The sequence below is a fragment of the Kogia breviceps genome, chromosome 15, assembly GCF_026419965.1.
Source record: "Kogia breviceps isolate mKogBre1 chromosome 15, mKogBre1 haplotype 1, whole genome shotgun sequence".
NCBI classification, from domain to species: Eukaryota; Metazoa; Chordata; class Mammalia; order Artiodactyla; family Physeteridae; genus Kogia; species Kogia breviceps.
In genome coordinates this window covers 15283782-15309409 of record NC_081324.1, presented here as the reverse complement: position 1 = coordinate 15309409, position 25628 = coordinate 15283782, and the positions used below count along the sequence as shown (strand labels likewise).

Here is a 25628-nt window from a genome sequence, read left to right as displayed (position 1 = left end):
CTCACATTTCTGGACTTAGGTAATTGCTTCCTTTTGACATTGTTGGTTTCTCTTTATCCCATAATTCCTAGAAATTGGATTAGATTCAGGTTGAATTTTTTAGATGGGAAACCGTCATCGGTGCTGTATTTTTGTTTCACATCCCGAGGCACCTAATACCAGCTTGTCCTACTTTTGGTTCAGATACACTGTACTTTTAAAGAAACCATCTTATTGCTTTATTTGAGCCAATAGAACCAAATAGTTACTCTTGGGGAACCTGTGTAAAAAGTGCATAAGAATTGGTTTGTGATTAGTATATACTAGATCCTTGAAAAGTCTGTTTCTATAGCATTTACAAATTAATTAAAAGCATTACTTTGTATTCTCATTTATGCTGTTTATTTGAGGTACTCGTGAAGCTGGCATGTTTGACCTTCCTGCCATCCAAACAATGTAAACTTGCCTTTGAGCATTGATCACAATGATCACAGATGGCAAAAAGATGTTTTTTTTTTTATTATATTTTGTCTAGCTACACTTAATTCAGTATCCCCTCAGATAAGAATTAGTTACTTATAGAATATAAATGGCTTTAGCGGCAAGCACATCGCTCACTTAACTGTCTCAGCCTTAGGCTCCCCTCATGGGCTGTAGCATCTTAGAATATTCGTGCTAAATATTTGGTAGTTCTTTTGCAGCAATACTTGATAAACCTACTATATAAATACACGACCTGTAGTTCTTTCAGAGCCCATTGTGATGATTCTAGGAAAAGCCTTCTTTTCTTGGCACCCAAACTGGATTTAACAAATGTTGAAACAAGAGCCAGACGGTAATAATTATCTGATAGTCCGAACCGTTCATTTCTTATACATTTGAGATTTCTGTAACCAACTTGGAACCTTTCAGAATTATTTTCTTTCTTTTTTAATATCTTTATCTTGCACGTCTGACAATTATTGGGTCTAGAATATAACATAAAGAGACAGCTCGGAGAAAGAGCTGGTGGGATGAAATGTCACACCCTCCCGCGGGACCACAGCTGGCCGTGTGCGCATGCGCGCCGCGTAGCGTACGTGGTGTGAGCCCTGACGTTGGGGGCACCGCTTGTCACCGAGGAAATGTTTAGCTTAGCGGGATTTTAGGATTAGCTTTGAAGAAGTTGAGACTCTCTGCCTTTTGGAGTGAGGCACATCAGATTAGATTACAGCTTCAATTCTGTTCACTCGGGGGCCTCCTGAAAGAACTAGAGGGAGGTGGGGAGGGAAGGAAAGACACGTCTTTATAAGCTGTTTTGAAATTAAAAGAGTGTTGAACTTGAGTCAGAAACCAAAGCGTGAGTTCTCCGCGCTGAGTCAGACCGGGCCCTCTGCTTCCACACCCCACCTACAGACGTCCTTGTATCTGTTCCCACTCTTTCCTTCTTCCCTCCTGTCCCCAAACCTCATCTCCTGCCCCCTTCTTTTCTCTCCCCTTCCTTCGGACAGCCAGCAGGCACCCTGCCGTCCGCACATTTCCACCCCCTGTGCTCCTCAGTCACCAGACCCACCTCACTCGTGACCTCCTTTTCGAGGCAGGCGGTCGTTTCTCCGTCTTTACGTCGCTGACCCACTGCAGTATTTCACCCGACGGACAGTGCTTCCTAAAAGCATTTTCTACTCTTAAGTGTGAAACAGTACACTCTGTCCTGCGTTTTCTCCTGGTAATTCTCTCTCTGGGAAGTTTCAGGTATCCTCACAGCTTCACTTCTCATATATATCAGTATATGTGCAGATAACTTCCAAATCTCTGTTTATAGCTGTGGTTTCTTGCCTGTATTCCAGTCCCTGAAATCCAGCCACCTATCACGTGTTTCAGCTTCTTGTATCATTTACAGAAGCTTTAAGCCTGTTCAACAGGAACTTAGACTATTCTCAAATATAAAATCAGAAAGATGAGCTTGTCAGTATTATTAATCCAGTGATCTCATCCAAGCTGTGAGCCTTCTCCCAGATAAATGTACAAATACACAGAATTTTATATACAATTTTAGGGGCTCACGTACCTCCTGAGATACTTCCTTGGTTGCTCTAGGGACCTCAAATTAGGATCCCCTCAGTGAGATAGTGTCTGAGGTCATTCTCACAGATCAAATAAATCTAGAATTTAAGGCACCTGATAGTAAATTAAAAAGTGAAAGTTGTCTGTACTTGTTCATATCTTGAGAATGACTCAGTGATCTATGACAACTGTAGCCATTTTCTCATTTGCTGCCAGGTACCCCTACCCATCAAGGGACCATTATTAACTTTTAAATAGAAAGATCCTAAAGCAGATCTGCATTTACTGCATTCTGGGACTCAGATGCCATCAAAATGGACCTTATGAGACTTTCTGAGGTTCTCTCGGGGTATAGACGTGGTCCAGTTCTGTGTCTAGAAATTGGGAGGAGCCTGGGGTTTCAGAGCCTGACAGACTTGGGTTTGCATTCTTTCTCTGGCCTTACGGAGCCCAACCATTTCACGGAACAGGTTGTTGAGTAGCTTGTTTCTGAGCAGCAGGAAAAAGAATGTGGTGAATCCTAACTACAGGTAGTTCCAGGTAAGTTTTATTTTCTTTTGTTTACCCCAGGGTACTTACTTGGTGGTAGGTAGAATAACACCAGAGATGGAGAGTAACTGGGTTTCGCACAGCCTTTGACAGAGTCACTCAGTACTGCTTTGTGTAGGATCGCACAAGGGAGCCTAGATGAGACATTGAATTTATAGCTGACTCATGATTCATTGTTCTTTTGAAGAGGAAGCTTCCATTTTAGATCAGATTTTACCCAATATTTCTGTCAGTGACTTTTGACTGTAGGGAAAGAAACTGGGAGGGATTTCACAAGGTAAATCTTAACAAGTAAACACAGACTTTTTTTTTTTTTTTTTTTTTTCGGTACTTGGGCCTCTCACTGTTGTGGCCTCTCCCACTGCGGAGCACAGGCGCCAGGCACGCAGGCTCAGCGGCCATGGCTCACGGGCCCAGCCGCTCCGCGGCATGTGGGATCCTCCCGGACCGGGGCACGAACCCGTGTCCCCTGCATCGGCAGGCGGACTCTCAACCACTGCGCCACCAGGGAAGCCCTAAACACAGACTTTTCATTTAGGTTTTAAAAAATCAAGCACACTGATATTATGTGGAGAAGATGGGGTTTAGTTATCTTACGTGAAAGAACATTCCAGCTTTGTTTGCCCATCTTAAGACCACCATCCTTTGTGGCTGCAGAGACAGCATTCACATCAAGGAAGCGAATGCCCTTTGACCTGGCACTGTAATCCAGCTAGTGCTTCTCAAAACTTGATGCATCTGAATCCCCTGGGGGAGGGCTTGTTAAAATCTTCATTTCTGGGTTCCATCCCCCCCACAGTTTCTGATGCAGTAGGTCTGAGATGGAGCCTGATAATTTGCATTTCTTATAGGTCTCCATTTTGAGAACCGTTGGTGTACCCTAGAGCCCCTCGAGCCCATTGATTTGTACAAGAAATGCTTGTCTCTTGCCCGTGCAGAGTTTGTTACAGGTGTGAGCAGTTCTCTGGGGCAGCTCTCCCCCCAGTGACTCAGTGATCAAGACTGTTTCTTTCACCCCCATCATCTCAACATAGGTGCCCCTGCAGTAGGGAAGAAAGACTAGGGAATCACATGCCTTATATTCTGGCTGTGACATGCAACACATACCATTGGCCACGACAGGTCATGTGACCACACCCACTGGCAGTGTAGTCTTCACTGTGCCCCGGCTGGAGGGCCGGGGGTGGGGGGAAACGACAGGCAGTGTTTACCATGCCCAGTGCGGTGGCTACAGCATTGGAAATGGTGTGCCCGGGTTCTCATGGCACTGACTGAAGGTGGGTATTGACACTAGTACTTAGGAGGGTAACCGGAAGGGTGAGGGTCTGGAAACAATGTAAGGAGGAAAAGATGTTGGAGTCCGAGGGAGCTTTGATAGCTGTCTTTAGATACCTGTATCCTCCATAGAAGGACCAGTGCATGATTAATTACAGGGGAGCTCCAGCCTTGTGGGTGAAATACCTACCTACTTGTCATGGGCAGGTAGATTCGGGCAGCAGCCAAGTGACCACCTGTAAAGGGATGGAATAGAAAGCATGCCTTTCAGACTCCACACCGGGATTAAATGAAAGCATCTGTAGTAATACATGCAGTGGTGGCCTAGCTACCAGGAAGTAGGCATCTGTATGCGATCATAGTCTAAAAGTCATTCCATCCATCTGCAAAAAGCGTTTCTTCAAGTCATTCCATCCATCTGTAAAAAGCATTTCTTCTTACAGTTGATCGAGTTTGTAAATTGCAGCAGAACTTGCAGAACAAAGACATTGTGACCCCCAGCAGAACTGAGTCCAACAGAGGAGCCACACGTTAGAATCACCTGGAACACTAAAATCCCAGCACCCATGTGCGCCCCAGGCCAATTTCCTGGGCGATGCTGGGGATGGGACCTGGCATTGGCATTTTAAGCCAGGTGATTCTGGTGTGTAGGAAGGGTCAAGAGCACTGGTATCACCGGGGACCTGCTGTGGCCCTCACTCATCTGACTGAAGCACACACCTTTGCTGGTTTATGGTGCAGGGGAGGCTGGTCCCAAGTGCGTTTGTTTACGGGACTTCACCTCATGCTCAGTGTTGGGGGTGAATGCAGGTGACACACCTCATGGAAAGTTCGTGAGTGAGTAGATGAGCAGCTGGGCCTGGAGTCTCACTATTCAATGCCTAATTGGAAAATATTTCAGGATGTCTTAATGTTTCTGTTCCTAATGAGTTTGTAAAACCCTTAAAAAAAAAAGTTCACAGATCTCATCGCCTCCTTTTTTGGTACTGGTTGTGCGTGACCTGGAATACTTGGTGATATTTCATCTCTTCTGTTGTGAAATACACTTTTCAGCATACTCAGAGATGTAGGAGAACAGGGGGCAATGGCAGAAACGGAAAATGGGAGAATGAAATGATGAAAGTGTCTGGGAGATTAGCAGAGCTGTTGATGTGAGCGTGCTGTCATTTGCCTTTTTAAATGATGGTGAGTTTCCTGTGTGTGTATACGTTTGTGTGTGTGTTTTTATGTATGTATTTTTTTTTAAAGCACCCATCCGACCTGGATCCTAGCCATGCTTATAAAATATATGATAGGGCATACTTTTTTCCCTTAATCTTTCTGAAACATTTTTAGAGAAAATTACATCTCCTTTTTGTTTCTGTCTTCCTGCTTTACTGTGCTGTTGATTATTAGTTAAGAATATGAAAATATTATTTGCAATTAACTGTTTGCAATTAATTGCCAGATGGTTTCACTTTCATTCTTTTAGCCTTAGTGAGAGTTCATCCTGTTGTCATTATGCCTGCGTTAGTTACTTAGGAATACGAAAAGGCCCTTAATTAATATGACTGTAAGAGGAATAGGTTTTTATCCTGAAACTCAGTCTTTTAGCTGTGGTGGTGTTAACTTTGCCAAAATTATGCTACCCTGGCAAGCGGTGAAAAAAATCAGTTTCTCCTATCTTTTTGGCTTAGAACTTATTTGTGATTGCTCAAGGTCTCAGGAGAAGTGTATTTAAGTCACTCGTGTATTCTGCACTCCTCCTGGTCAGTTGTTGGTGAAGGATGGTTTCCCACTTGATTGTATGTTTGGTATCGGATTTGAGCCCAAGGGTTGAAAGTCACATAAATTAGAGTTTGTATATTAATGCTTTGTGCAAGAAATGTACATCATTGCTGGTTTTAGGAGACTTATTTTTAATTTTGGCCACTGAAATTGATATTTTATTAATATATTTATTCTTTTATTATAATTTAATTATAATTTTAATATGTAAAATTTTAGAATATATTTATATATTTTACTATATAATTTAAATTATACTTTTATTATATTTTATTTATTCTATTAGATAATATATTAGTATACTTTATATGGTTTTGTAAAAGTCTTCTATGTGATTTAAAAACTTTAAATGGAAAAATGTCGAAGTTTTTAGTTCAAAGCATATTAAGACACACCTATTGATGATGTTGGTGAGTTGTGCTGATTTGAAAGGTGGAGTGATGAGATGGCAGGGGTTGAGGACTTGCTGCCTGTGTGGCGTGCACCATTTTAATAAGTAGCGCACTTGTCCTTGAAGCAGTCTCTAAGGTGGATGTTATTACGAATGCCATTTTACAGGCGAGGAATGGAACCTTAGGGAAGGTTGATTTATTACCCCAGGCTCTACAGCTTATAAGCAGCAGAGGTAGGATTCCAATCCAGACTCCCGTAATGCTGAGCAGCTACTGTTTGCAGAGCAGGAAAGCTTGATATTTCAAAAATAGCTTACTTTTCGTCTCGTTGGATCTTTCCGTACCGATGTGGAACAGTTAGCAAATGTGTGACTTTCCATACTTCGTCACTTTAATTTAGGCGTTTGGTCTTTGTTAAAGTTGGTTGTGTCATCCTTAAACGAGCCTGTGTCTATGGTTTAGGGAGAAGGTTGAGTGTAACAGTCTCAGATTCCTTAGCTGGGCCCAGGGCTTTCCTGGAGTGGTTGCAGTGATGGGAGGGGTCGTTAATTCATTGTGCGGGTCTTGCTGCGGGGGTCTCGCGATGCTTGCGGTGGCTCCCCTTTCTTAGAGACTGCCTGGGTTGTGTTTGTGGCTGAGTGAATTGTAGCAGGAGTGGGCTTCCTGGGAGACAGAGGATCTTCCCGCAGAAAGAGAACTCGGAAACCTGCACAAGTGCGTGAGGGAGTCCGCTGCCTGACTCTAGGAGTTACCTGCAGTAGAGGCTCTCAGGGAGAGTAGAGTCAGGATCAGAGTTTTGTCTGATGGTCTGGGTCTGGAGGGCTGGGGCGTGGAGAGGCGGGTGGGACCTGGGTGGGGTCCACCGTGGGTAACTGTGGCACCGTCACACTTGCTCACACTCCTCCCCTCGATTTGTCCCTTGAAGTTCTGCTCTAAAGGAATTAGTTGACTCTGCGTGATGAGCTGTTGCGGGTATTCACTATTCACCTCTGACTGATGCCTAACAGGGAGATGGCACTGGAGAATAACTTCAATTTAGGAGTTAATATATCTTTTAAAATATGTAGAAAGCAGCAAGTTTTTATCGTGGGCATTACCTTCCATTTAAAAAGTTTAGGGAATTTCCTGGCGGTCCAGTGGTTAGGACTCCGTGCTTTCACTGCCGAGGGCCTGGGTTCAATCCCCGGTCAGGGAACTAAGATCCCGCAAGCCGCCCAGTGTGGCCAAAAATTTAAAAAGTTTAATAATTACTTCTTTGATGTTAGTTTCTGATATATTCCAGTTAAACTATTTTAGGAGAACTTGGAAAGCCCCCGCCTTCCCGGCAATTCTGCCTTGTTTTACTGAACCAAAATACAGTTACAGATGTAGAGAAGGAGCTGTGAGATTTGGCACTAAATTCAAAGAAGATGAAAGGACAAGTTGAATGACCAGTTTCCACTTCCGAAATTCATGAGGGACAGAAAATGAAAAATAAAACCTTCAAGAAAGATTAATGAGTTCTTTTGAAAATGTGACTCAAATAAGACTGTAAAATATTATTCCAAATTTTGTGTATAGCCAGAAGGGTTTTTTTTTTTTTCAGATGCTTCAGAAGATTTGCTCTTAGATGTAAAACATTTATATCTGCTCGTATGTCTGTTGCAGCTATTTTAGGAGACATTTTTCTGTAAACTCACCAGAGGTTTCTGCAAACAAAGTTGAAGAACTTTGAATATATATATTTATTTATTTTTAAAATAAATTTATTTATTTAATTTATTTATTTTTGGCTGCATTGGGTCTTCATCGCCGTGCAGAGCTTTCTCTAGTTGCGGCGAGCGGGGGCTGCTCTTCATTGTGGTGCGCGGGCTTCTCATTCGGTGGCTTCTTCTGTTGTGGAACACGGGCTCTAGGCACGTGGGCTTGGTAGTTGTGGCTCGCAGGCTCTAGATAGAGCACAGGCTCAGTAGTTGTGGCGCACGGGCTTAGTGGCTTCGCGGCATGTGGGATCTTCCCGGACCAGGGCTCGAACCCGTGTTCCCTGCATTGGCAGGAGGACTCTTAGCCACTGTGCCACCAGGGAAGCCCTAAGTATATATTTACATATGCCCAGTTACATGGTCTAAAGGATAAGAATGGGTTTCTCTATGAGCTCCTTTAGTGAACATTTTCTGATTCACTGTAGGACATGGCATGTTATTGCACAGTCCATTAGATATTAAGTATAAAACCTCAAATTGAAAAATGTACAGGGAATTCCCTAGTGGTCCAGTGGTTAGGGCTTGGCGCTTTCACTGCCGTGGCCCAGGTTCAATCCATAGTCGGGCAGCTGAGATCCTGCAAGCTTTGCAGCATGGCCAAAAAAAAAAAAAAAAATGATGTACAAGAAACATAATAACAAAGTGGTAGGCAACTATGTTAAGTCTCAGTCATCAGGTCAGTGAGGTTGCCTCTGAAAATCTTGTAGGATTTAGGGGCTGGTGGAGCCAGAGCGGGAGCTGCTCGTGGTCCCAGTAGAGGGTCCCCAACAGAACCAATTGCCCTGCAGTCAGAACTCAGGAGCTCAGACCCAGCAGCAGATAACACAGCTTAGTGGTAGATCCCCGCACAACTGCCAGAGCGTCTCTTGGGAATGTTGTCTGTCTGTCCCCGGTGAACCCTTGTGGGCTTGTCTCAGGTGGAGTCCCGAAGCCCTTGGTGTCTCACCTGGGCCTTCCCACACCTGCCCTGCCAGGCCTTGTGGTTCCAGCAAAAAGAGCTGCTTTTGGTCCCTTCACGCACACCACACTCTTCCTTGTCTTTGCCACTTCAGTTCCCTTTGCCTGGAAATCCCTGTCCTTGTCTCGTTGCCTGGTTAACTCCCAGGTGGATCCAGCTACTCGTGCCCGCGGGGCCCCTCTGTGTTCTCCGCCTGCCTGTGACCACTGCAGTCGTAAACGGGGCGCCCACTCTTTATTTTTCTTTGTCTTCTTCGGCAGACTGTGATCTTCCCGCTGCAGAGCAGGGAGATCCTGGTGAGTGAATGTAGGAGCTCAGTTAACTCTGTGGAATGAACCAGAGAGCCCTGGACCCCACGGGGTGCTGGAGAGCCAGGCTGTCTGGGCCTGCGGTGTGGCCGGCCCAGGCTCTGGCTGGTTACTCTCACTCCTTTTTGTAAGTGTGGATGACACCTGTATACATATATATTTTTTGCGGTACGCGGGCCTCTCACTGCTGTGGCCTCTCCCGTTGCGGAGCACAGGCTCCGGACGCGCAGGCTCAGCGGCCACGGCTCACGGGCCCAGCCGCTCCGCGGCATGTGGGATCTTCCCGGACCAGGGCACGAACCCGCGCCCCCTGCATCGGCAGGCGGACTCCCAACCACTGCGCCACCAGGGAAGCCCGGCACCTGTATGTTTGTACCTTGCTGCCTGGCAGCTGCAAGCCTCTGGCCGGAAGGGGGTGGATCGGTGTGAGCTCGTTGAACTTAAAGTGCTGGTGCTGCCGACCAGCACAGTGTATCTTTTTTTTTTTTTTTTAGGGTATTGGGGTATAGTTGATTTACAATGTTGTGTTAATTTCTATTGTACAGCCAAGTGATTCAGTTATACATATATATACATTCTTTTTCATACTCTTTTCCATTATGGTTTATCACAGGATGTTGAATATAGTTCCTTGCAGCGCAGCGTGTCTTTGCACTTGAAGTACAGCTCGGTGGTCCTCTGCCCTGAGAGTGTGTAGGCAGCACCTGGTTAGAGAGGGCCGCCTCCCGCCCCTGCAGGGACTGAGGTGTTCGCAGATGTTTGGGTGCTTGTGGTGCATGGCCCATCAGGGCTGCTGTGATTTTGGACACAGACGAAGACCCTTCCTCCCTAGGCCCTTTCTGTTTATCTCTTGAGGTTTAGGAGGTGGAGGCTCCCTGGATGCTGGTCTGGTGCTGTTGCCAGATGGGAGAAATACGAGACTTGGCCATCCTCGTCTGCTTTGGGTGAATGTACCAGGACTTGCTGGCCTAAGAACATTTGTTACTAAAAACATTGCCCGAAGCCGGGGACTTACTTCCCTTGCTTGTCACCAATGAGCAGTTTTCCTCCTCTTTGCTTCCACTGCCCCCAGCCCAGACTGGAGCCCCCCAGGGCCCCCACCCCCTGTTCTCTGTCCAACCTCAGTCCCTTCCTGTGCCCCAGCGCCCCCTCCCTACCCCTGGCACCCCCGACAGGCAGATGTAGGTATAGATCCAGTGGGCTGAGGCTAGGGGAAGAGAGTCGTTTCTTTTATGACCTGAAGTGTCCAGGTTTGCTCTGGGATTGGGTTTCTGCATTCAACCAGATCTGAGAATGGCGGTGAGGCTTCAGAATATCGGTACGGTATTGTGGTGTGACGTGAGGAGGCTTTTGTGTGCTTGCCCGGGAATGCAGCATCCATTTGTAATCTCTTTAGGAAAATACGTTCCTAAGTCCAACTGGCAGACCAGATTTTTAAATTTTAAGAACTTAGCACCTGACTGTATGTGGGACCTACATGGGTGGGATGGGGGGGGAGGTCCATGAGGGAGGGGATATATGTATACGTACAGCTGATTTACTTCTTTGTACAACAGAAACTAACACAGCATTGTAAAGCAACTCTATGCCAATAAAAAATTAAAATTAAAAAAAATTCACCCGATTCAGTAAGCTGATAGATGATACTACCTTGAAGCCCAAAACAACCGGAAAGTAATTTTACATCCTGAAGTGGGGGCATCAATACAAGGCCATCTTGGCTGTGGTTGACTTGGTAAGAATCATAAAATAGATGGCTCTGGAAGGTGACTCAGAGGTCACAGATTCCCACTCAGTGCTCATTCAGTAATCTAGATCCTGGTGGTACGCGGGACATGTTCTGAGCACTTCCTATGAAAGGAAACCATTCTCCTCACTTTGTAGTTATGACTTTTTCTTTTTTTACCCAGATTGATTACTTACTTTGTTAAATAGATTTGGTTCTGAATGATTGAGACTTGGCTCTGTTTTCTATAGAATATGAGACAGGGGTCTAAATCTGGGTTAGCAAACTGGTTCACAGGCCAGCCACCTGTTTTTGTAAATAATTTATTGAAACACAGCCACGCCCACTCATTCATCATTGTCTGTGGCTGCTTTTGAACTACAAGGCAGAGTTGAGTTAGTTGCAGCAGAGACTTTATGGCCTGCAAAGCCTGAAATATTTACAGTCTGGCCCTTTACACAAAAAGTCTGCCAACCTCTGGTCTAAATTTATACTCTGTATGTATTTCCCCCAAACCACTCAGTTCCAATTTGTAGAAGCTTGGATGGTTTAGTACTCAAAAATTATTTTTCTTGATGCTTTCACGTGTATGAAGTTTGAGCTTCTTGTGCTGTGTTCATCTGAATACCTTTTTATTTGTCTGTTCTTAGATGCAGTGAGACTGGAAAATCTCACTAGTGTCCTAGATATTAAATTCTCTCAGAAAAGACTAGAATTTATGACCCACAGTATTCCAGATTTCGGAGGAAGGCCACTCTACTTGTGTGCGTACAAGACCATTTTCTAAGAGAGCATAGGTGGCTCGGGTGAGCAGGTTTATTTTTTCTGATTCGCCATCCATGACTGTAGGTAATAGTCATGTAGAGTGAAAGCTTTACAGTTTTGTGGGCACGTAGTGACTATATCCGGATCTAATAGCAATAGATGAATTAAATACTTAACGAAGCATTAATTTTTATTTATCCTGGTGAAAAGTTTCAAGAATTCTCACAATGCAAATTATACCTTTTATTTATTTAATACATATGCTAATGATACATGTTTCTTTAGTGAATTTCTTTTTTAGTAATCAACTTATTGAGTTATAATTTATATGTAATCTGAGTACATTTTTATTCTGTAGAAAAGCTAATTTATTTTACAGGAGGCATATATTAGATTATATGTGTATATATATATATAGATAGATAGATAGATAGATAGATTTTTCACCTGTTCAGGTTATCAGTCTGTACTGTTTAGTTTTTAAAGTTTTTGGTGCCTCTGGGTACTTGCATATTACAGGAATAATGTACAGTTCTGAAACTGTTTAGAACAGGCCGTTCATTCATACTTAGGGAATGTTTAGCTTTACACCATGTGTGTCCTTCTGTATGTATCTTTCTTTTATTTTATAAATATTTATCAAATTGCATAGTATTTGCTATGAGGGAGCTCAGACAAAGTGTGAAGTGTAATTCTTGCCCTTGTAGCTGCTTGTAGTTGGGTAGAAAAAGAAAGGATAAGTACTTTTAAAGCTAAAACTAGTTTGAGTTGGGTATGAAACAGGAGTCTTAGAGCATCCCAAGGTGTTAATGTAATTAAATGCTAAGCGAAAGGTGCATTCAACTCAGATTTTAGCTCAGTCCCTGTTGAGGCTCTGTGCATAAAGTGAGCAATAAAATACAGTCCAGCCTTAAAAGAAATCCCAGGAGGATAGAGTGAAGTTAACAATTAAAATCGGGTTTGATACGTGGCAGAGAAGAATTAGACTTACATCTAAGGTACAGGGAAGCAGATTTGAGCAGCACGGTTTCATGGGGAATGAGCAGGGGTGGGGAGATGCCAGGGAAGGCTGCACAGAAGAAATGCTACCTCATACTCTCCAAAGAGGTATTTGGAGGATGCACAAGAGGAATTTGCCCTGTGTGCAGAGGAGCAGGAAGAGAATGGGTGTGTGGTACAAACCGTCATGGCTTTTGCCAAGTGACTGCCAGCACGTAGTACCGGAGTGTGATGTTCTAGGAAGGGGGTGATGGGAGGCTGGGATGGGTGAGGTAGGCAAGTCCAACGGCCTCATTCCCCGAAGCTACAGAGAACGCCAGGTGGGCTTTAGGGAAAGAAGGGACACACTGAGATGTGTGTTTCCAGAGGTTCACTTGTAGCTGTGTTGGGGTGTGGGCAAGAGAAGGAGAGGCAGGTGGCTGGAGAGATCGGGAAGGCCCACCACGGCCCACCAAATGCTGGGACGGCTGCAGAGCCATTGGAGCTCTTATCCATTGCTGGTGGAAAAACAGAGTACGGCCATCTGGAAAACACTTTGACAGTTCCTTATGTAATTTACCATAGGACCCAGTAATCCCATTCCTAGGTATTTACCCAAGAGATGTAAGATCATATGTTGACACCAGACCCTGTCCATGAATGTTTATAGTTTATACTGTATACTTTAGTAATTTTCAAAAACTGGAAACAACCTAGAAGTCCTTCACCTGGTAAATGGATAAACAAACAGGGGTCTGTCTGTCCATATAACAGAGTACTCCTCTGCAGTGAGAAGCACGGACTACTGATACACACTATAGAGTTGCCGATGTGTGATGCCGCGTGAGAGATGCCAGGCTCACAAAACCGCACACATTATACTACATGGTCCCATGTACATGACAAATGGAAAAAGCAAAACTGTAGGATGGAAAACAGATCAGTGGTTTTCAAGAGTTGGGTATAGGAAGGAGGGGTTGACTCTAAAGCGGCCTGTGGGAACTTGGGGGGTGATGGAACTGTTCTGTATCTTGATTGTAGTGGCAGTTACTTAACTGTATCCATTTCCCAAAACTCATTAAAAAGTGAATTTTACATTTCGTAAATTAATACCTCAGTGAACCTGACCTAAGATCTTTTTGAGGCAACAGAAAAAAAATTTTTTTTTATATGAGCTATATTCACATGGTTCAAACATCCAAATAACATGAAGGAATGCAGTTAAAAGCCTCATTTCTACCCTTGCCACCCTTGAAGTTTCTCTATGCCAGTATCATCCTATATGCATCTGTGTTCTCATATTTACCTCTTTTTAACACAGAACACAGCTTATTAATATAATTTTCTGCACCAGTTCCGTCTCCATGTAATTTATGTTACAGTTCTTTTCATATCAGTGCTTTGAGATCTTTCATTCTTTTCTACCACTGCATGACAAGAATATTGTTTTAAGTGCATATCATTTATTTAACCATTCCTCCTTGGATGGACCCACATTTTTTCCCATCTTTTCCCCTTACACACAGTGCTGCAGTAAATAACCTTGTATGTACAGTCAGTTCTGCTGTAATGCCTGTGTTGAAAACACAGATTTGTTCCGATGTAGTTGATACATCAGGGAACAGTTAAAACGTAATGTGAATTCTGAGTTTGCTCGTGTGATTCCATCCCTGAGAAACACTAGGCGAGCATAGAAAACTGTGCAACAGAGTGGTGTAGGAGTGCATCCGACACACTTACTTGTGCACACACCTTCTGCCTTCACCGTGGGCTGAGTCACACAGGTCCACACGTGGTGTTACAACTTCCCTCCAGTTTCAGATAACCCTCCTTACACCACTTCACAAAAACTCAAGCAAGCTCCCTGGCGCTCACTTCCACAAGCAAACTGAAGGTCTTTTTCAAGGTAAAGTGCCACATTTTTTGCAGCACCCAGTAATGTGTTTCTTAACCGTTTAACATGTGTAAATCCATGCTAGTTTAGTTTTTATTAAATGAGTCATTGAGAGTTTTTGAATGTTATGCCCTGAACTTCGTTGTTGCTGGAAGTCTTGTGGGTTTTGTTGCCTGATTCTGCATAGTTCAGTGATTTAGAGCATGTGTTCTGTGTATGTTGTGTTACATCAGAACTGACTGTACCATGTGTGGGTTTATTTGTAGAATAGAGTCCCAAGTGGAAGGGTCCAGGGTTTTAGGAGTTAAATTCTGAGGGATTGCTGCTGTGGTAGGCGTAAATTATGCAGTTGGTTTGGTTTTCCTTTTTCATGAAAACTGCTCTGATAGAGCTGAAGGATGTGTGTCAGCGTGCTTTGGGAATAACTTCGCTCCCGTTTAAACTTGTTGCTTTTCCTGGACGTGTGCTGGTCGTCAAGGAGGCCCTGTGCACGTTGGTGTGAGGCAGATATCTCGTGGAGGAGGGGATCGCAGAAGAGATGGAGATGAGTGGGTGTCTAGCCAGATGGGAGTGTGAAGTTATGGCTTTTCTCCCTCTTAACTTCTTCAGAGTCACCTGAAACAGAGGCCTTCAAGCCAAGAGACAGGAAGGGACTGGTTTTCAGCATGGAAATGTCTGATCGTGAGAGCGCCCACATCCACCAAGTGCCATCCGAAAAGAATGGCTTTCAGAGGCATTTTAAATCCCAGAGCTCAGACCTGAGCCCAGGGCTGGGGCATTTAGAACAAAGGAGTTTGTTTGGTAAGAGCAGTTAATAATAATGCTTTCTTTCCTAAAGGACACAAAGGTAAAAGAGTCAAAAATTGGAGATTAGGGAGAAAGTTTAGGAGGTGTACCCAAGTGTTTTATTTGATATTTTACTCTAAAGGGTTAGCAAAATTTTCAGACCCTTCCAGTTTATTAGTTCACTATTTCTTTAAAGAGCTCTGTTTAAAAACAAAATAATTTATAATTCATAAATTTCTTCTCTGATTTTAGTTAACTATAAAAAGTGCACTTAAGGCCCTGGTTCTGTTAATATCAGTTTATGCAGCCTTGGAGCCAGCAGAAGTAAAGGACGGTAAAAGTCTTGAAAACAGAATGATGATAGACTTTTACACTTTCTTTCTTCCTTTTTTTTTTTTTTAAAGTTAATTATTTGTTTTTGGCTGTGTTGGGTCTTCACTGCGGTGCGTGGGCACGGGCTCTAGGTGTGCAGGCTTCAGTAGCTGTGGCACGTGGGCTCAGTAGTTGTGGCTCGCGAGCTCTAGAGCGCAGGCTCAGTAGTTGCTCCGCGGCATGTGGAATCTTCCCGGACCTGGGCTCGAACCCGTGTCCCCTGCATCGGCAGGCGGATTCGTAACCACTGCACCACCAGGGAAATCCTACACTTTCTTAATACTGTTTTTTTCCCATGTTTGTTTGATTAAAAATTGCTTCCTGTGTCATAAAGTAGCAGTATGAACTATTATAATATTGAAGATACAAGTTATGAAGATAAATTAGGCAAAGCACCTTTAAACAAGTTAGTATTTAAAATTTAACAAAGAAGAAAGTCATTTGTCTTGTTAGATATTGTGAACATGGCAGGTTTGATCTGGAAACTGGAGTTTACCTTGTAGTTTTCTTGTCACCAGTGATTTTGAAACCTTGCCCCATTGTTTTGAGATTGCACAGTTCATTTCTGCTTTTTTCTTCATAAAGATGTTGAAAAAGAGTATCTCATACATCGTCAACTCCTTTTGAAAATAATTATTGATTTAGCTAAGCTGCTCTTCATTTATTATCTTCTGAGGATTTCTTTATTGATATTTCTCTATTACAATTTTGATTTGATATTAATATAACTACACAGTAACAAGAAGTAGAATATTAGAATCTTCACCATGATAGAAAATCTAGTCTGCATGTCTCTGAGGCCTCTGCCCTGTTCTGTGCTTAGAAAGATATACTTCCATTGTCTCGCTCCTTTATGATTATTTGCTACAACTGTCTTGCTTTTAGAAAGATGTCTTGTGTTTCAGCGCGCCCAGGTGATCTTAACATTGTCCATCTTATATGTACAAAATTCAGCAGGAGTTAGGTATTTGTACATGTTAAAAACCTTTATTGAAACATAGTAGAACTATTCATAACTGACTGTTCTTGACTTAAAAGTTTTATTGTAAAAGAAACATCTTATTCATTCGCTAGCTACATATGCTAATAAAAGAGACTAGGGATGGCCTATTTAATGTGATTGAAAATTTTTATGAAGGAGAAGGGACAGAATATCTCAGGCACTAGTTGGTCACTTGCTTTGTTCTCTCTGTCTCTCTTTTTTTCCCCAGAGATGATTCTTAACAGACTGGGATATATGATGTATGTGCATATATCCCGAGGGTATGCTTAGGAAAACAGTGCAAGCAGTGGTACGACTTTCATCTTTAACTTGGAGAAGGAACTTCCTCCTTTGCCTTTCTCTGGGTTCAAGACCTTTTCAATGTCCGCCGGACTGACTTGCTTTATTTAAAAGATCGTATTTTCTACTTTTTAAAAAATGAAACTTGGATATGTAACTTTATTATTACTAATGAAGTAACACATATTGAGGATTTCTCTGTGTCCCAAGCACTGTGCTAGCCCTTCAGCGGCCCTCTTCCCCCCAGCACCCTCTCGGAGGACAGCACTGCTGGGATCCCCACTTCACAGCTTGGGGAGTGGGTGTTTATGGAGGTTGGGACACTTTCCCCCATCACATGGTTCGTGAGTGGTGGAGAAAAGGTGCCAGCCCATCTCTGGGACTCCTCTCAGCCACCTGAATAGATTTGCTTACCAGGTTGAATAAGGATGCGTTTGTCAGGTGATTAATGTAAAAATAATTTTTTAAAAAACGTCATTTCTCTATCACTTAGGTCACAGTTGCTTGCTTATCTCTTCTTATTGCCAAAGATGGTAACACAGTTTCACGTGAGAACTTATTCCTTCTCCATCCCTATTTTTTACGAGGGCTGAGCCAAATTTGTTTCATTCATGAGGTGAACAGTTCTTTCTTGTTTTCATTTCCTTGTGATATGACATTACTTCCAGACTGCAGTACATATCATGCCCCAATAATTTGTTTTAAATGTTAAGCCACTAATCTGACTTCAGAGTTTCCACATGGGAATCTGTTGAATTAACATTATATCTTAGCCAAAGTGGGAAACTTTCACTTTGATTTTTATATATCTTTTGATCGTGCTCTCTTGCTTTCTCACGATCCCTCCCCAGCACACGCACACGCGCGCGCACACACACACACACACACACACACACACACACACACACACACACACACACACACACACACACACACACACACACACTCACTCACTCTACATATACCAACAGGCAATATCCCCAAAGTGGTTTCAAACCTGTGTTCTTGAGATAACCAAATGGTATCATTTAAAACAAAAAGCGGACTTCCCTGGTGGCGCAGTGGTTGAGGGTCCGCCTGCTGATGCGGGGGACACGGGTTCGTGCCCCGGTCCGGGAAGATCCCACGTGCCGCGGAGCGGCTGGGCCCGTGAGCCATGGCTCTGCAACGGGAGAGGCCACAACAGTGAGAGGCCCGCGTACCGCAAAAACAAACAAACAAACAAAACCAAAAAAAAACCACAAAAAGCATTCTTGGAAAACTCTTTCCTTATTTAAGGAATAATTAGTTATTAGTGGGAGAAGCTAAAATGTTTAAAATTAGCCAGAGATGTAATTTTAAATGGCATATTGGAGAAGGAAACCTGTTCTTTCTGGATATAACAGATTAACTAATGGCTTTATTTGGTATCTGCTGAAGAATTGTTTTTCTAGGTTATCTGCTTTTTAAAAATAACGTCTCTTACGCAAAGAAAATTTATGTAATGTTTTCTTTTCAGCTATCTGGGTGTTTGTGTTGAATCAAAATCATAAGTGTTTTTAAGGAAAAAAAATAGATTTTTAGTCTTATGATAAAGTGTGTTCTCTAGAAATGAGCCCCTCTGTGATTACTCCAGCCCTGCTCACCCTTTCTGTTACTTTTTAAAAAATTGATTGATTGATTGATTGATTTTTGGCTGCATTGGGTCTTCATTGCTGCGTGCGGGCTATTCTCTAGTTGCGTCGAGCAGGGGCTACTCTTCACTGCGGTGCGCGGGCTTCTCGTTGCAGTGGCTTGTTGCGGAGCACTGGCTCTAGGCGCGTGGGCTTCAGTAGTTGTGGCACGCAGGCTCAGCAGTTGTGGCTCACGAGCTCTAGAGCACAGGCAGGCTCAGTAGTTGTGGTGCACGGGCTTAGTTGCTCCGTGGCATGTGGGATCCTCCCAGACCAGGACTCAAACACGTGTCCCCTGCATTGGCAGGCTAACCACTGCACCACCAGGGAAGTCCTCTGTTACATCTTTAAAATCGTCTAGTCTTGTTACTGTATTGCTAAACAGCAGTGATACTTAGACTCTTACAAAAGAGTTTTTAATTTGTAAAGTGTTTCCGTTTCTGTTCTCTCGAGTGACTTTCTTTCTCTTTTCTCCTAATAAAGCAAATGAAGAAGCACCCCTGCCGCCAGTGTGACAAGTCTTTCAGCTCATCCCACAGCCTGTGCCGTCACAACCGCATCAAGCACAAAGGCATCAGGAAAGTTTATACCTGCTCGTAAGTCGTGATTTCTAATGTGGGAAGCACAGTGAAAGGATTAGCCTGGAACTTCTCGCAGGTTTTTCCCATTTCACCATTAAGTTTCCATTTTCCCGTTCTCTGCTCCATGGTGTATGGATTTCCCTTCGGAATTGTATTTTGTTTTGACAGACCATTCTTGCTTGGTTTGTAACACTTAACAATATTAAAATAAAAAGGAGTAGTCCTTTGCCCACCCTTTGTATGTTCTTATCTGTTACCTTTGTTCCTTTATTTTGGCCACACAGTTTGTGGGATCTCAGTTCCCCGACCAGGGATTGAACCCGGTTCCTCAGCAGTGAAAGCACAGAGTCCTAACCATGTACTGCCAGGGAATTCCCACCTATGTTCTTACCCATTGTGCAGAGACAGGCATTTTATTACTGAGAATTTTGGAGAAGTGGCTCACGGGCAGGCGGCTGCGCGGTTGAATGAGAGGCTCTTCGGTCTCTTACACACAGTGAGCCGGCAGCGTCAGAGGCCGTTTGGGCTGGTCCGTCTACTCAGGGTGCAGAGCGGGCCCTGGTGGGGCCAGTCGTGGAGTCATCCTGGACTGGACATCTGCCCCTCGGCTGCAGTGCATCATGGCTCATCTCAGCACACAGTGTTGGTTAGAGACCAAATTCAAGGCACTGAGTGGGCCAGCCCGCTGAGTGGACAGTCCGTGAGATTCCTCTTTGTATATGAAGGTCAGAGATTGTTACATTATCGTTAGTGAGAAAGCTTTCTCGCCCTCTCAGAACATGCCTGAAGGGAGGTGATACAACAGGGTTACCTACTTTAAGGCACTTCTCATAAAAGAGGACTAAACGACGCAGAAGCCATGTAGCCAGCGTGTGGCCGTGATGAAAGCAGGGCTCCGTGTACCGTGTGGCTGAGGGAACGTGAGCAAGTCGACTGCCGGATCGCCGGGGCTTTGCTGTGTCTTGGTTAGTTAGGGAAGTTTCTTGGGCAGGAAAACAGGGACCCTCCTTCCGTGAAATTGAAGCTGGGAGTGATTTTGGTGAGATGAGGACATTGTGTAAATACAGTCTGTATGTTGAGACTGCATTGAAAGAATCGGTGAATTTAGGAGGAAACCTTGGGCCGAGAAAATGGAAGGGAAGGCCGGCGTGGATGGCGCAGTCCTTCCTCTAACAGGCGTGTCCGTTGCCTCGTGAAGTGCCTGTGAGGCAGTCACATGCCAGGATCGCCCAGCTAATTTCCTTTGTTCTTTGGTGTTGGTGCCGGCTGCCCTGCTGCCGCACAGAGCGCCTCTCACCTGATATCATCAGAATCTGGAGCCAGTCGTTGTAAAATTCTTAGAAGCCTCCTAGAAGCCAAATTTGGTTCTTCCTAAGCCATGAGGAACTTGGCCTCCCCCTTCGCTGCAGTGGTATTCTTGATGTCTGGCTTAGAGTATCTGTAATCACCATGGTCGTTCACTTTCGTTTGCATGTTTTTGGCCTTTTTGACTAAGAAAATGATAAATTCATATCTTCTAAAGAAAAACTGTAATCATAATTAACATAATTTTGCACAAGCTGAAATGACAGTTTAAATAATTGACCTGTTTGGGATATCTGTTCACAGTTTTCTACATTTTAATCGACTGACTGAACACATGCATTTGAGCGCTGCGGTTCTAACCATGCATTTTGCACTTGTGCTTTGATGAGGAATTTGATGGGGAGACAGTCTGTCTTGTCTGTGTTACGGCAGAGTGGACAGGGATCGTTCACACCAGCGTGAAGGAGTTGCGCAGGGGCTTTCTTCCTGTTAAAGTGTCTCATGACGTAAATTCTGAGGGAACAGTCTGAGTCACTGGAAAGAAAACTTTTGAAATTTAACGTTCTCCGTGTTAAAATTACAGCCATCTGGAATAACGAATTCAGTAATACTTTAACCAAACTCAGAAAATAAATACTCCGTCTGACCCAAATTAGGCTGGTCCTGTAAGGACACAAACACTGATAGAAAACTTTTAACAAAAGCTGCAAGAGTTTTTTTTTTCCCACCAATTGGAAACTATGATTCGTAGCAAAATTACTCGTTCGCTTTGGACCGGTGGTACTCATGCAGACGACCCCGTCGCCTCTGAGCGGGCTGTCGGCTGGCTGAGGGCTTTCAGCAGTGAATGTGCGCCTCATCGAGTTCCTTTAAAGCAAGTAGGTTATTTCCTTGCCCTTCTCCTCACAGGCACTGCCCAGACTCCAGGCGTACCTTCACGAAACGGTTAATGCTGGAGAAACATATCCAACTCATGCACGGAATTAAGGATCCTGACTTGAAAGAAATGACAGAAGCCACCAATGAGGAGGAAACAGAAATAAAAGAAGATACCAAGGTCAAACACTGCACGTGTTCTCTTTACAGTGAAGTTGTGTTGACTTGCTTTTTCCTTTTTTTTTTTTTTTTGCGTTTAAATTATTCTACGGTTACACAGTTTTAAAAATTCAGACTATGCATAAAGCTTTAAAATAATAGGGACGCTGTCTCTGCACTCGTTCTGAGCTTTCATCTTGCTCCTAAAAGGTAACCTTTATTAAGTTTCTTCTGTATCCTTTCAGACACCACTTTAGGGATTGATCTACTTACACTTAAAATTTTTAAAATTTTATGTTGACTCACAGAAGTTGTCTCTTAGCCAGGGGATTGTACGGATCTAGACTCTCTTTCATTGGCAGTGTATTGGTTGTGAGAGGTACCTAACCAAAATTGATTCCTTTTAGCTTCTCTTTGTGCTGATAAAGGATTAAGATAAGATTCATAGATAGTGTGCCTTACCAGTAGGTAGTGAACTTGAAGCAGACAACAGAACGTATACTAACCTGAGTACACGTATATACGGCATGTGTGTTGCAAGTGCTGTTGCAGTAAAGCAGACACTTAGGAGACTTGCTGTCTTTGGCCCTGTGCCACGTCTGGAACGTTCCCGGGTAAAAGCCTGTGTGTGCTTTCAAGGAGTTAATCGTTGAAATCAGAATACAAGTCGGACTCATGTCGCATTAAATTGTAACCCTTTCCCTCAAGTGATGGGGAGGCGGGGGTGGAATTAAAGAATGTACATGCAGGAGCAGCTTCAGGTCAAGGCGGAAAAGCAGGACGGCGGCGGTGGAGCTGGGAGGAAGGGGCGTCCCCTCGGCTTGGATTTTTAGAGAGTTGGAAGGGAGGGGGTTTGATGGGGCCAGAGGGGAAGGAGTAGGAGGAAGGTGAGTGGGCGGAAAAGGGCGCTTAGGAGGCCGACCGGTGAGGCTCAGGTGTCTCCACCTGAGTCTGGGGAAAAGCACAGGTGCGGACATCTTCTCCTCCACGAGGTGCTTTTCAGTCCGCCCACCCCCTGCCTCTCCTTGGCCTCACCTGCGCACTCACCTGGTCACCCTGCCCCGGCCCCCCGTGTGGCCGCCTGGCTCGGGCTGTCCCTGCCACATTGCACGCCGGCTCCTTCGTGGCTCTTTGTCACTCCGTTGGCACCTGCGTCCCATGAGGGCCGGGACCTGTCTGTCCTGCCGAGCCGGCTGATGGAGGATGCCTGGTCATCCCGGAGCTGAGTCCACCTCTGTCGGGGGGCTGGAAGGCACGACCCTTGGGTGGGCCGGAGACGGCGCAGCCCCATAAGGAGACCGCACCACCCGCCCGCCCCCCCCCCCTGCCCCCGCTACCGGGACACGTTTCCCCGCAGCCCCGGAGACCGCGAGCACCGCCCGCCCGTCACCCGCCCAGAGACCGGTTTTCAGTGCGTCACCCGCCCTGTTTTTCTCTCCAAGGTTCCCAGTCCCAAGCGGAAGTTGGAAGAACCCGTTTTAGAGTTCAGACCTCCCCGAGGAGCCATCACGCAGCCCCTGAAGAAGCTGAAGATCAACGTGTTCAAGGTGCACAAGTGCGCCGTGTGCGGCTTCACCACGGAGAACCTGCTGCAGTTCCACGAGCACATCCCGCAGCACAAGTCGGACGGCTCGTCCCACCAGTGCCGCGAGTGCGGCCTCTGCTACACGTCGCACGTCTCGCTGTCCCGGCACCTCTTCATCGTCCACAAACTGAAGGAGCCGCAGCCGGCGGCCAAGCAGAACGGGGCCGGCGAGGAGAGCCAGCAGGAGAACAAGCCTGGCCCAGAGGACGCGCCGGCCGACGGTCCCGTGTCGGACAGAACGTGCAAAGTGTGTGCAAAGACGTTCGAGACGGAAGCTGCCTTAAACGCCCACATGCGGACCCACGGCATGGCCTTCATCAAATCCAAAAGAGTGAACTCGGCGGAGAAATAGCCGCGCACCCTTCCCGCGGAGAGTCCCGGTCCACATTGGCAGCAAAGAGACAGTTTTCTTACGAAAAGTTGGCAGTTATCATAGAGTCCACAGTACTGTCTAGGCTGTTGCAATGTATCCTCCTTCCACTCCCGTCCCCGCCTTCTCCTGCATATCCTCCTCGATTAAGTATTAAAACAGTATTTGAGTTGAAAAGAGTTTGTATATATTTAAATGAATAACTTTTTATACTCTTTGTTACATGTTTATATCAGTATTTAGTGGAAAACGTTTTGAAGTTTTTTTTTTGTTTCGTTCTTGGTTTTTTTGTTTTTGTTTTTGTTTTTTAACTTGGGTTAGAATTTTTCTTTTTGTACTGTTTCTTTAAAACAGAGTTCTTAGTCACAGGGGCAGTTCCTGAATTCAAATAAACCATTTTGTATGTCACAGATTTGAATGGGTTAACTAATTACACAGGCTACGATAATGCCTTTTTTAGTGTTTTTAATTTTTAGAATTCACTACATAAATCGTAGGTGATTGTAGGTCTCAAAAACACTAGGGACTTTTAAGTGTCTTAGCGCTATCCTCAACGTGCCTGCCCCGCCAGGACCGCAGCCCGGCGTGTGGCGTCTTCTCCAGGCCAAACTGTGTCGAAAGCAGCCTTGCAGGTCGCTTCTTTCTCGGTGGGGGGATGCAAACTTGGGCCAGAAATCCCGTAAGGAACGTGGAGTAATTCTGTCTCGGAATGGGGAAGAAGGGTATCCTAAGGGGAACAAAACGCGGGTGCGGGGTGGCTTTCTGGGCCGATTGGCAAGGCTGACTTCTAAAGAGCACAAGGAGATAAAGCAGCGAAAGGGCTGGACTACTGTAAAAGTTACAAATATGTAGTTAGACCAATAGATTTATATAGTCAAGCTTTTGTCATGTAATTTATTAACTATTGCAAAGACACAACTAAAAATATCAAGTATTTCTCTGGCTCTTGACAGGAAAAAAAAAAAAAAATCACAATTGACTTAACCCTTTGCCGGCTAAAGAGTTGGCGTTTCCTGTTCAGGGTGCTACTGCCAAACGTCCTGGTACTTAGACTTGGGATGCACAACTTCCACCTTATCGATGCAGCAGCCGGCGTGTCGCAATTGGCCGTTCGAATCAGCACTGAGCCACCTGGGTTTAGTTCAGCCATTTCAATAAGTATCTTTAACATCGGTCGTTGCGCTTTCTTAGTGCAGCCGAGGTACTCTTCTGTCCCTTCCAAACGTTTATAGTTCTCTGGGAGAGTTATACCTTTTGGTTTTGTGTTTTCTTTTGCATTTTATATCTTGTATTTATCCCTAAACATGTTTTGTACTTTTTTTTTTTTTTAAGAGAAGAAATTCTTTTGTGTATATATAGATATACTTGCATGATATACTGTAGTCAACGTTCGGTTCCTCAAAAGGTCTTGCTGCTGTCAGGTGTCATGCACTAACCATATCCATCCTAACTGTATTAAACACATTTCATATGTAAATAAACGTGGGACATTTGGCCCTTGTGCTTCCGTGAGAGAGTTATTGATGGTGGGTCGCTGACGTCTTCATGAAGTTTAAGGAGTGTTTCATTGCAGGGATGGGCTACAGGATCTTGCAGAATTCTCCCTGCTCAGAAGAGCGGCATATTCATTCTCGTTAGCAATCAGCTATTTTGTCACTTTCATATTGACTCCATCAGTACATCGGTATAACCCGAGGGTGTGATTAAGTATGCCTCGACCTGAAATTCAATTGCTGTTACTTGTTACATTTATACTTATATTGCTCTTAAGTTGTATTCATAGCACTTTTCATATGTTTCTGCATTTGAACCTTGCAATAAACCTGTGTGGTGAGCTGCACGGGTCTAATAGCCTAGTTTTACAGTCGAGGAAGCTGAACTCATTACGTTCTTGGCCTAAGCCCTCAGAGCTGGTAAGTGGCTTTGCGTATTAGAACCCAGATATTCTTGCTCTAAATCTAGTGCTCGCTCTGTGTGTTTATGTACATATTCACAGATACTCCTTTATTCAACAAATAAAAAGTATGTGCGAAACACAATACTAGAAATTTTTGTTTGTGGCACTATGACTTCTATAAGATAACTTGGGAATCTTACCTACTCGTAAATACCCAGATGTGCTTGGTAATGTGAAATTGGCATCTATTAAATGCCTAAATGAGCATCCAGGAAAGTTTTAAAATATGCCCGGAGGTCCAAAATGAAGAAGAAACTAAAATCCAGAGTAGAAAAACAGCACCCGAAGCTGTAGCCCTGGGAGGAAACCTGGATGGTTCAACTGAAG

At 44.4% G+C, this 25628-nt stretch overlaps 2 protein-coding genes across 19 annotated transcripts in view; both read left to right on the top strand.

The window, feature by feature from the left end:
• The window catches only part of ZNF532 (zinc finger protein 532), a 103105-nt gene extending 78258 nt beyond the window's left edge, over window positions 1-24847 (top strand). For 17 of the 18 annotated variants that reach the window (XM_067014981.1, XM_067014977.1, XM_067014967.1 and 14 more), the window contains 3 exons: window positions 18952-19064; window positions 21264-21411; window positions 22832-24847. In XM_067014981.1, coding sequence (XP_066871082.1) covers window positions 18952-19064; window positions 21264-21411; window positions 22832-23326 — 756 coding nt within the window. In that variant the 3' untranslated portion in view covers window positions 23327-24847. Of the gene's footprint in view, window positions 1-18951; window positions 19065-21263; window positions 21412-22831 lie in introns of those variants that run through there. The other variant, XM_067014982.1, reaches the window with a different exon arrangement.
• LOC131742747 (O-acyltransferase like protein-like) overlaps window positions 21428-25628 on the top strand; it is a 93035-nt gene continuing 88834 nt past the window's right edge. The window contains exon 1 of the mRNA XM_067014992.1: window positions 21428-21439. The gene's annotated coding sequence lies outside the window, so the exon portion shown is untranslated. The remainder of the gene's footprint in view (window positions 21440-25628) is intronic.